At 35.3% G+C, this 13029-nt stretch overlaps 1 protein-coding gene across 5 annotated transcripts in view; it reads right to left on the bottom strand.

Annotated features, from left to right (window-relative positions):
* Positions 1 to 13029, bottom strand: part of RIPOR3 (RIPOR family member 3) — a 229110-nt gene that overhangs the window by 136105 nt on the left and 79976 nt on the right. For all 5 annotated transcript variants that reach the window (XM_033915149.1, XM_033915148.1, XM_033915152.1 and 2 more), the window contains 2 exons: positions 10071 to 10149; positions 8021 to 8044 (listed from right to left, as the gene is read on the bottom strand). In XM_033915149.1, the coding sequence (XP_033771040.1) occupies positions 8021 to 8044; positions 10071 to 10149 (103 nt within the window). The remainder of the gene's footprint in view (positions 1 to 8020; positions 8045 to 10070; positions 10150 to 13029) is intronic.

Raw genomic sequence — 13029 nt, 5'->3', positions numbered from 1 at the left:
ATGTTCCTATGTTAAAAAAATATCCTTACAGCTTCTGATATCCCTTTTCTGTCCAGTAACATCAGCATCAGGATATCCTAGAGGCTTTGATCCATCAGCTTCACAAACACTGGGCATATTCTGGGTGATGATCAGCTCTTCCCTAGAACCTCAGTGAGTGTCTTCAAACCTAGGGGACCCTCTTCCAGCACTATACATCGATTCTTTATGTCTCATCAAGTTTTCTTGGCAGAATATAGAAGTAGATTGCCAGGCCTTTCTTCTGTGCAGTATAAATTCGATGTTGTCAAATCAAACGCAATCCTCTGCCTCTAACACTGCCCATCTGCTGCTTTCTACCTTTGTTGTCTGGTTATTTTATTTTCTAATTGCATTGTCACAGTCTCTGATTTCTGTGTTCCTCTGTATTCTCTTAATTGTTTTTTTCAGTATCTCCTATCCATTTGGCATTTCTTCTCTCTCTGTCTCCTGTGTCTTTGTCCTTATCCTCCCCTGAATCCAGCATCTGTTTCCTTGAACTTACCTTTCACCAGATCCAGCATTTCATCTTTATGACCCTGCCCTTATCCTTCCATTTGTCCAGAATTTCCACCATTCCTTCCCTCACATTCAGCATATCATGTGACCTGTACCTTTCTGAGTCTGGAATCTCCATTCATTCCTTTCCTCATCCAACATCCCCTCTCTGTGTACAGTGTTTCCCTGTATCTAGAATCTTTCACTATTCCACATATTAACAAAGGTGGAAATGAGAGCTGGCATGGTTAAAAGGTAAAGGAAAAGAGGCTATTAGAACCAAAAAGAATGGCAAAAGGATCCTAAAGAAGAAAATAAGAAGAGACACAAACACTGGCAAGTTAGATGCAAAGCATTGATAAAGAAAGCTAAGAAAGAATATGAAGAGAAACATGCCAAAGAGGCAAAGACTCATAACAATTTTTTTAGTTTGTGAGGGAATCCATGGGACCGTTGGATGATCAAGGAGCAAAAGGAGCGATCAGGGAGGATAAGGCCATAGTGGAGAAACTGAATGAATTATTTGCTTCAGTCTTTACAGAAGATATAAGAAATCTACCTGAACTGGAAATGGTTTTCAAGGGTGATGATGTGAAGGAACTGAAAGAAATCGGTAAGCCTGACTTCAGTGCCGGGCAAAATAGTGGGAACAATTATAAAAAATAGAATTGTGGAACACGTAGACAAACATGATTTAATGAGAAAGAATCAGCATTGGTTCAGCCAAGGGAGATCTTGCCTCAACAATTTGCTGGTCTTCTTTGAAAGTGTGAATAAACATATGGATAATGGTGAACCAGTTGACATAGTGTATCTAGATTTTCAGAAAGCTTTTGACAAAGTTCCTCATGAGAGGCTCCTGAGAAAATTAAAGAGTCATGGGATAGATGGCAAAGTTCAGTTGTGCTACACTACTGCAGGACACTAACCTTTGTTCTCTATGTTTTAAAATACAGTTGAGGATGCATAGAGAGTGGCAGATTCAATGGTTAAAACATTCTTTGTCATTAGCACTGGGAACATCAACCACTCAGACTTATCCTACCAATGGGAGCACACAGGTATCAAGGAGTCTCCCTCAACACCAGGCACTGATAGTAGGCCTCAAGACCAATCAGTATTTGACCAAAGGACTGTGACACTGAGCGTTAAGGAAAGTCACCTTTAAAGCGCAGTGCTGAGAGCACTGGGGCATCAGAATCACCAGTACCTGAGAAGCACAGTCACCGAGAGGGTATGCAGTGCACCAATCTCCAAGCAGTTAGGTTCTAGAATTTCTACTTGCTATATATGCTAGTCAGCATCTGTACCAGGCTCCATCAAATGATGTCACCCAGATGTAACAAATACTAATGGCCTGCTTGTCCTCAGAGAATCCTATTTTAGTTTTAGTTTAGTTTTAAATTCTTTATTCATTTTAAATCTTAAACAAGTGTACAATAAAATATCCATTAAACTTTCAATATAACACTTGAAATTCTTAATCATATAATCTAGAACAAAAATATACATCCCCACCCTCCACCCTTCTTAAAGTAACTACATTTCTTGAGTCATTTTAAAACAGACAATAAATGTACATAAATATATCCATTATAATTTCAATACAGCACTTAAAATTTTTAATCAAATCCTCACAAACAAAAAGAGAAATCCCCTCCTTCCCACCCTTCTTAAAGTAAGTAAAACAAACTTTCAAATAAAAATTATATCGCCCCCCACCCCCCAATGAGTAAATATAATCTCCCTTAAAAAAATGATGTCTATTCATTACAATACTTTTCCATTGGTCCCCAGATCTTTATAAACTTATAGTAAGTCCCTTTCTGCGTAGCAATAGCTCTTTCCATCTTATAAATATGGCATACTGAATTCCACCAAAATGTATAGTTAAGATTAGAGTAGTTTTTCCAATTGTTGGTAATATGCTGAATGGCGACCCCTGTCATTATTAACAAAAGTTTATTATTACATGATGAAATTTGACTTTTTTTCCTCACAGATATACCAAACAAAACGGTGTCATAGGATAACGCAACATGGTTTTCTAGGAGACAGTTAACTTGAGTCCAAATTGAGTTACAAAATACCATAATATAGGGACAATAAAAAATTGGATCATTTACTTCAAGATTACAATGCCAGCATCTATTAGATTTAGAGCTATCTAACTTTTGTAAACGAACTGGGGTCCAAAACGCTCTATACAATAAAAAGAACCAAGTTTGCCTCATAGATGCTGACACTGTACATCTCATTCTCCAAGACCAAATTCGTGGCCATTGAGATGCAGAAATTTGCTGCTTAATCTCAATGCTCCAAATGTCTCTTAGACCATTTTTAGGTTTTTTATTTACATAACCAGATATGAATTTATACCACAATGCGGCTTGGTGTCCTAGGAAGTCTGCTTGAAAACATAGGAACTCCAGACTAAATTGATTATCAAGAGTTTTCCATTTAGGGAACCCCACCTGAATAGCCTGCTTCAGCTGCAACCATTTAAAACATTGTGATTTATTGAGACCAAATCTATGTTGTAGCTGTGAAAAATCAAGAAGCTTACCATCTGAAATACCATCATTTAGAGTTCATATGCCTGCAATAATCCAGTCCTTCCACAGAATTTTATTTCCGCCAATTTGAATCTTGGAGTTTATCCAAAAAGATTGATTTGTTGATTTATTCATTGGAATAGGTGTGAAATTATTAATGTACCTCAATGTTTTCCATGTATCATTTAAAATTTTGTTATCTTTATATCTTCTAGGTAGTTTAATACTAGGAATATGAGCTAAATGTAAAGGAAACAAAAGGCGCCATTCCAAATACAACCAATCAGGTGCATTATCAATAAGTTCTGGGAGGATCCAATACATACCCTGACGCATTATATAGACTTGATGATACCTATAAAAATTTTGAAAATTTACCCCCCCTCCTCAATTGGTTTTTGAAGAAATACTAAAGCAATTCTAGGATGTTTACCAAGCCAAAGAAACTTTGTAAGGATACCATTAAGCTTTTTATAAAAGGACCCATGAAAAAAAACTGGTATCATGCTCATTTGATAACAAACTACAGGCAATATCATCATTTTAATTGTTTGAACTCTCCCCCACCAAGAAAGATATAAAGGATTCCATTGTTCACATAACTCTTTTTAATAAAAGTTTTTCATTCTCTTTTACTGTGTCATCAAGAGTATTTTTTATCATGATACCTAAATATTTTAAACCTTCCTCTTTCCATATAAATGGAAAAGAATCAAATAATCCTTTAGAACAATGCACATTTAGAGGAAGAATTTCAGACTTACTCCAATTGATTTTGTAACCTGAAAATTTTCCAAAAGTATCAATCAGTTCTAATAAACATGGAATGCTAGTTTCCGGATTCCTCAAATAAAGCAGAATATCATCTGCATATGCTGAAACTTTATATTCCCAGTCTGAAAAAGGAATACCCACTATCCCCTTTGCTTGATTAATAGCCAATAATAAGGGTTCTAATACAACATCAAACAACAAAGGAGATAAAGGACCGCCTTGTCTAACTCCCCTCTGCAAATCAAACCTTTCAGATAAATTATTATTAATATTTAATCTTGCAGAAGGAGAGCTATACAATGTTTTAATCTTTTGTATGAATCCGGAACCTATACCAAACCATTCCAAAGCCTGATACATAAATTTCCATTCAACCCTATCAAAAGCCTTCTCTGCATCCAAAGAAACAGAAAAAGCTGGATCTTTCATATCTTTGGTTAAATTTAGCATATGTAAAGCTAATCTAGAATTATTAGAGGAATGTCTTTTAACAACAAATCCTGTTTGATGCATATCAATAATATGAGGGAGAGCCTTAGCCAATCGTAAAGCCAAAATCTTAGCCAATATTTTCCCATCCACATTTATTAATGAGATAGGCCTGTAATTTGAAACCAATGTAAAATCTCTATTTGGCTTTGGCAACACAATAGTCAATGATTCCGCCATAGTACCTTTAATACAATCTTTAGTAAGTTGTGACTGATATAAATTTAATAAATGAGGTAAAAGAAGAATTTGAAATGATTTATAAAATTCAACAGTGAAACCATCCCCACCTGGAGCAGATCCAACTCTAAGAGACTTCAATGCTGTTTCTATTTCTTTTAGAGATATGGGCTCATCTAAACTCTGTTTTATATGATCAGGAACCTTCGGTCCAATAATTAAATTTAAAAATTCCAAGCCATCCTTTTCCCTATCTACATAAGGCTCAGAAGAATATAAGACTTTATAATATTGTAAAAATTGACTTAAAATATCTCCAATTTGATTATGAATAATTCCTGTACCATCTTTAATTTCAACAATATTATTCTTTCTTTTCTTAGCTTTAAGGTAATTTGCCAATAATCTTCCAGCCTTATTGGAATTTCCATAATACATAGCTTGTTTGAAGAACAAATCTTTCCTAATTAATTTTGAAGATAACTCATTATATTTTCCCTTTGCTTTTAAAAGAGCCTGCAAAGTATCATGCTCCCAATTAGCAATTAATTTGGATTCTAATAATTTAATTTCCTTTTCCAATTCAACATATTGCATTTTAAATTGTTTTCTAACATGAGCAGAATAGGAAATTATAAAGCCTCTCATGGTAGCCTTAAAAGCATCCCATACATTTTCATTTGAAACATCTTCAGTTAAATTAAACTTTAAAAAAATCAAAAATTTGTAATTTAAAATCTTCAAGAAATTTTGCATCCACAAGCAATGCATTATCAAATCGCCAAATAGGTCTATGAAATTCTTGTTGATCTAGATGTTACTCAATCCATACTCCTGCATGATCAGATATAATAATTGGATCTATGACAGCAGTAATTATTTGTTGAACTATTTGCGTAGAAATAAAAATATAATCAATTCTTGAAAAAGATTTATGAACCGGTGAACAAAAGGAAAATTCCCGATCATTAAAATGAAGAATACGCCAAATATCTTTCAAATCACATGAATTAACCAAATTATCTAACCCTAAAGATTTTATATTTTTACATGGTTTTTTATCTATTAAAGGATCCATAACAGCATTGAAATCCTCTGCCACCACTAATTTAGAAGCAGCCAGTGGGAGTATCAACCTCTGTAAAGATTGAAAAAAGTCCTGTTGATTTGAATTAGGGGCATATATATTTAACAAAGTCAGGGTATGATATCCCATTCTCATATCAACATGTAGCCATCTGCCTAAAGGATCAGAATTTATTAAATTAAAACTGGCATTACATTTCCTATTGATTAAAATAGCCACCCCAGCTTTTTTCCCTACTGCAGGAGCAAAAAAACATTTCTTTACCCAACCCCCTTCCAGTTTCTTTGATTCCACTAAATTCAGGTGGGTCTCTTGAATATAACAAACATCAGCGTTCTGCTTTTTCAGAAAGGCTAATATTTTTTTCCTTTTGATCTGATGATTTAGACCATTTACATTAAGTGAAAAAACTTTAAAAGCCATCATGGTAAATATAAATAATAAAATTATTGGAGATCAAATAACTAAAAAAATATTGAATCATATGAGCAGACATCATCTTCTTAAACTGAAACATTTGAGAATGAACACAAACCCATATAAATCCCCCCAAACCCCCCCATTCCCCACCCCTTCCCCCCATAAGATCACTAATTGTGTAAACTTGAAAACACACATAGATAATCAGATAAAGAGAATTCCCCCCATAGAACTATCAAAAACAAATGATCTATAACCATAAGTTACATAAGAATATATGAACAAATAATTTCTTTCCCATAATCCCTAATAACAAACCGAAACTCCTTAAACTAATATTCTGCAAATAAGCATAGAGACAAAATTATATTTAGAATCCCAACCAGTGTTATACTAAAAAAGCAACACAAATCAAATTCCTTTGTCAAACCTATACTCTTGAATAAATAAAATAAAGAAATGTCACTAGACAAATCATATCAAACCAAAAATATAAAAAAGAAAAATATGTAACATAAAAACAAAGTATTATATAAATAAGACAATATGTGAATACTCATATAAACTCCTGTAGTTTTAAAAACAAACTGCATCCTGATAATGAATTCCACAACCCCATAAAAGGATAACATTCCAAACATTCCATTGCATTTCAAAGCCAGTAAACTGTAAACTTTAAATAATAACTGTATTTCAAACTTCAATACAGAGATATGCATATTCTAAAGAAATATAAATGTAAGAACATATCTCTTGAGAGAGAAGAAAAAATATAAATAAATAAATTAAAGTACATGACTTTAGGTAATCATCTGTTCCTCTTGCTTTTGCAAAAACTCCTGCAGCTCTTCTGGTTCCTTGAAATTCATGGTTTTGTTCTTAAAAGTCACTCTCATTAAAGCTGGGTAAATCAGCCCATATTTTGCCCCAAGACTTCTTAACTGTGGTCTCATATCAAGAAATCTTTTCCTCTTGGCTGCAGTGGCAGGAGCAAAATCTGGCACAAAGTGTATGCGAAAGTCTTGAAACTTTAAATTCTTATTTTCTTTAGCCAGCCGAACAATATCCAGTACTTGCTGATGTCTTAAGAGCTTGAATATAATTGGACGAGGTCCCCTTTTGAGTGTCATTTCTCCTGACTGGTAACCTATGAGCTCTTTCAATTTCTATAGGATATTTTGTGTGTAGAGGGAGGATTTTAGGGAGGAGATTCTCCAGAAAGGAAGTAATATTATTTTTTTCTGCCCCTTCCGGAATCCCTAGTAGTCTTAAATTACTCCTTCTCTCCCTATTACTACAATCTTCCAGCATTTGTGTAAGTAGATCAATTTTCTTCTGTACCGGCTTCAGTTTAAATAAATCTGTTTCAACTGCCAGCATTCTATCATTAAGATTTACAATCTTATTCTCAACTAACTCCATTTTCCTGTTGAGAATATTAATTTCTGCCTTAACCTCCTTAATATCTTTGGAGTTTTCCAAGACAATCTCTCTAATTGCCTTAAGCTCCCGCAAGATTTCAACTGTATCTACAGTTTCCTTCTCAGACAGTTTTTTCGAAGGGGTCGGAGGCTCGGGTTTGGCTCTCTTAGCGCTTGCCGGTGTAACAAAAGCTGAATCAGCCTTATTATTTTTCCCGGACGCCATAGCTTTAATCAACTTTCCTGTATCCAATAAGAAAAGTTAATTTCTGTAACTTAAATAATCTATTAAAAGATCTATCAGGACGGAGCTCACCGTTTACCCGACCGCTGTCATGCACTTCCAAGCCACGCCCCCCTCCAAGAGTATCCTATTTTAAAAATTCTAACTATAAAACATTGATTTTGAAAATGTAATCCAATATACATATAATAGTACTAGTAAGCAACTTTACAAAACAAAAAAAAGGGCTTAAGAATTAATGGTTGGCCTCAATAACAAGACTGGATCAAATCTACAGGCCACTTTCTGGAGCCCTTACTACATTCAATCAAAAGAATAGTTTGTTGCTACATACCTTGTCCAAATCATAAAAATATGCCTGTAAGAGAAAAATGTGACATTTATCATTTCAAGGTTTTATTTTCTTTTACAGTTTATGAAAGCACTTTCCATTGTCACAGCACAACAAAAATTTCAAGTTTATATTTGGCAGAAGTACAAACCATTAATAAATATTTATCAGCCCATATAATGCCATCTAGTTATTTCCAGAATAGTATAAATTGCACCCTATACTAAACAGGCCAAAGCTTTCACTATAGTATGTCCATACCTTAGAAGATGGTTCCTCACTGGTAGCAGCACAAACATTCAGGGTAGAGAATGACAGGGGGGACAGATTTATCCCCGTTTCTGCAGGAACTCAATTTCCCCGCTCTGTCCCCCTGAGTTTTGTTGCTATTTCTGCCCCATTCCTGTAAACTCTGCCTTAACTGCACAAGCCTCGGACACTTATGATTTTAAATTGTCTAAGGCTTGTACAGATGAGGACGGAGCTTAGGCATTGGTGGAATGAGGTGTTATGACATCACAATCTGAGCTCTAGAATGTTGCTACTTATGATTTTAAAGTGTTTGAGGCTTGTGCAGATGAGGACGGAGCTTAGGCATTGGTGGATTGAGGCATTATGACATCACAGTCTGAGCTCTAGAATGTTGCTACTCATGATTTTAAAGTGTTTGAGGCTTGTGCAGATGAGGATGGAGCTTGCAGAAATGGGGCAGGGACAGGAAAAGAACTTGCCGGGACGGAAAAATGAGTTCCCGTGGGGACATGGAAAAATTTGGCCCTGTGTCATTCTCTAATTCAGGGCAGCCAGGCCAATTGCCTGTACAAAGCTGAAGGAGACAAAGCCTGCTGGTAAGCTTTGAGGACCCATCTGAAATTTCTGCCCTGGGTCCCAGCATATGTAACATCTGCCCTGTATTCAGATATTACTCCTCATACTTTCTGTGTTGGGAAAAACTACTGCATATGAACTGTAGTAGAAATCTGTTGCATATGAAAGGGATGTGCTGGCTTAAGATGACATGAAAACAACAAAATGTGTATGGGTTGGGTTTTTTTTTTCAATTCTTTATTCATTTTATAATTCACAACAAGTGTACAGTAAATATCAAACAATTAGAATACAATATCACTTGAAAATCAACCATATCATACAACAAAAAGATATAACCCCCACCCCCTCCCACTTCCATATAGAACAAAAAATATACCACATGAATATAATATCTTATCATTCATATATATTATTAATAGAAATCCAACCCCCCCCCAGATCACATGTAAGTATTAAAATTGGGAAAAGTGTAAATTATTCATTAGAATAATTTAAAAATGGCCCCCACACATCCTTAAATTTATTATAGTAACCTTTTTGAACTGCCAACGCTCTTTCCATTTTAAACAAATGACATACTGAATTCCACCAGAAACAATAATTTAACCTTGTACAATCTTTCCAGTTATACGTTATTTGTTGAATGGCAACTCCTGTCAATATCATCAAAAGCTTATTATTATTAGCAGATATTTGAGGCATGCCAAATAAAATTGTGTCGTATGATAATGCTACATAATTTTCCATTAAATGATTTATGGGTTTTTTATTTTGTGCATTTTGCTATAAAGAATGACACAAAAAACAGCTTTTTAAAAAATTTAGGGCCCCCTTTTATAAAGCTGTGCTAGAGGTTTTTATCAAGAGCCGGCGCAGTAAATGCTCCGATATTCATAGAATTCCTATGAGCAGCAGAGCACTTACTTCACCAGCCCATGCTAAAAAAACTATAGCACAGCTTGATAAAAGTGAGGGGGGGGGGGGAGAAGAGGGGGTTAATGTGCACAAAAGTTTAATGAATGTTAAAATGATAACGAAGGAGCAAAAATGAGGCGCACAAAAAACAGGATCCTTCTCTTGGACTTTCTTCTTGGTGCTAAAAAGATTTTTTTTTTAAATGAAAAAAAAAAAAAATCATAGGAACTGGAAACCATAACAATAAAATGAATGAAACCTTTCTGTACACACCCTTCACATTTGTAGGGAGAGTTGACAATCTTACCAATCTGGAGTTTCGTTTCATATCTTTCTGTTGGTTTGTTAGGCAATCCAGGTGAGTTTGATGCACATCAAGGTATTCACTGCAAAATATTAAAACACACCATATAATTTTTATACATCTTTAGTTAATAATATTTCTGTAATACATCCATGAATCTTCAAGCTAGAAAATAAATTGTTGTTTAGTCACCTTTGCAACATCTATTAGAAAATACATACATGCAGAAACATATTTTATCTGCCAAAGAATCCTCTTTGGTTCTCTCCTCTAGAGGCCTTTTGGTGCCTCCTAATGCAGTTGCTATAAGATAGGAGATATGGAGAAAGAAGGTATTTAGGAAAAGGGCTGTGTTGGAGTGGATTAAGTTGCCTGGTGAACTTAGTTGGGGAGGTGTCAGGCTTATAGTTAAGGAAAGCAGTGAAAAGGTAAAGGGTCATGGAAACGCTGCTGTTTCCTTGATGTTATGATTATACACCATCTTGATTAGCATTGTGCAGACACCAAAGAGAGAGTATATACATTTTTATAAATAAATTCTCTGAATCCCTAAACTTTAAATCCATTGATATTGCTGCACACTAAAGAGTCAATTTTCAATACAAAGCAATAAAGATCATAAGATATTATTTTGAGAAGGCATATATTAGTTATATATGAATTTGAGAGGGGGTGGGGGTTAAATCTTATTGGTGTATGATATTGAAGACTTTTCAAGTGATGTATTATAATTGTTTGATATTTACTGTGCACTTGATGTAAGTTATAAAATGAATAAAGAATTTAAAAAAACAAAAAATAAAGCAATAAAGATGTAGTTAGTTAGGAAAAAATAAGCCAAGCAGCAAGGACACCCAATTAATTTTAACCAGTTATCTTTAGAAGAATTTTAAGCTAAACCTAACTGGCTAGGATGTCACCTGAAATTCTCCTAAATCTAGACAGACAAATGTTTCTTCGCATTTGTGCCACTGGGTTTTCTTGAAAGCTACACTTGTAAGTAGAGATAGATTTACTAAATGTACTACGGTGTTAATATGTTCTAGAACTATGACTATGTAAAACTTGTAAATTATTAATGTATTAATAACCTTTTATAATCTTTTTTGGTTTTCTGCTTCCTCTATTACATCATTTTTGATTATTTTTAATTGTTTTTAGAAATGTATGTGATCTGCCTTGATGCATTTTTAGGCCTTGTCTAAGCGGTATATCAAATGTTAATAAAGATAAACACTGGCTTTTATAAAGCTGCAGCAGACATTTCTATCACGAGCTGGCAAGGTAAATGCTCTGATACTCATAGAATTCCTATAAGCATTGGAGTATTTACCTCACTGGCCCATGGTATAAACCTCTACCATGGCTTTGTAATAGGAGCCCAAAGTTATTAGTAAATGGTTCCCAATGTATAAAATGGAATCAGTGGTAAAACATAGTTTATGTATTTTTTTGAAAAGTAGAGTTTTAGTTTCTTTTTTGAAAGTTTTGTAGTCTGTGGTTGAAGACTGCAGATTGGTGATTTGTCTGTCTAGTTTTGCTGCTCTGGTGGCCATTAGGTTGTCATATAGTTTTCTTCGTTTGACATTTTTGGTTGGCGGGTGTGTGAATAGTGAGTGGGTTCTCCTGTGTCTGGTTGAGGTGGATTGAGTTAATCGGTTGTTCCAGTAGGTTGGGCTGTCTCCGTTAATAGCTTTGAATAGTAAGCATGTCCACCTGGAGTATGTCCACCTGAGGTGAGAGGAGGGTGGGAGGATATTTTTAATCTGAATAGGGTAAGGTTATTGGGATAGTCTATGTTTCTGTGTTTTATTGAATAATCATTGGGTGGGGGGTAGAAAATGGTTGGTTATGTATATTTGTAAGTTGAATGTGCTTTTATTAACTTATTATATGATATACATTTGTGTATTATCACTTTTGAAGTTCAGAAAATCTATAAACAATTAAAATAAATAAATAAATAAAAGTATTTCCCTGCAGTTTTAAAAAAAAAAAAAAAGGGGGATAGATTCCGTACAAATGTAAGGAATGGTAAAAAATACCCAGAGAATGGTAAAAAACTGGAACGCTCTTCCGGAAGCTGTTATAGGGGAAAACACCCTCCAGGGATTCAAAACAAAGTTAGACAAGTTCCTGCTGAACCAGAACGTATCTAGGTAGGACTGGTCTCAGGGCACTGGTCTTTGACCTAAGGGCCACCACGGGAGCAGACTGCTGGGCACGATGGACCACTGGTCTGACCCAGCAGCAGCAACTTCTTATGTTCTTATCTGTAATGGGTTTTCTCCATGGATATCAGGATAAAACATAGTTCCTTATCTGTAATAGGTATCATCCAGGGACAGCAGGTAGAAATTCTCACAGATGGGTAACATCATCCATGGAGCCCGTGCTCTAAAAGTGTAGTATCACTTTAACTCTTCAAAAGTCTTGAGACGGCCCATACCGCTCATGCTCAAGTGCCTTCCAGCCCATCGGCTGGACCATCAGTTCAGTAAATAAACTAAGAAGTCAACTAGGGGAAAAGGGAGGGTTGTGAGAATATCTGCCTGCTGTCCCTGGATAACATCTGTTATAGGTAACTGTATTTTATCCCAGGACAAGCAGGCAGCATATTCTCACAGATCGGATTCCCTAACTATGTCGAAGGGATGGAGAGACCTGGTGATTAAGTAGGGAATAAATTATTATTATTATTATTATTATTTTCTAGAACTGTTTGTCCAAACCGAGTATCCCATCTGGAATTAGGCTCCAGACAACACATGGGATGTGAAAACATGACATGGGGACTTAAGAGTCTGCTTCAGAAATGGCTACAATGGAAGAGACATGGAATTAGCATTGCTGCTAGGTCATGTGCTGGTGCACAGTTGTCCAGTTGCAGCCCAGCCTGAGCATGGCAGCATGATATGAAGTTCATTGACTCTGGGGAGATTGACTTATTGGTCACTGAAGT

This window comes from Geotrypetes seraphini, chromosome 11 (genome assembly GCF_902459505.1).
Source record: "Geotrypetes seraphini chromosome 11, aGeoSer1.1, whole genome shotgun sequence".
Taxonomy (NCBI): Eukaryota; Metazoa; Chordata; class Amphibia; order Gymnophiona; family Dermophiidae; genus Geotrypetes; species Geotrypetes seraphini.
This window is presented reverse-complemented; position numbering and strand designations above follow the sequence as displayed.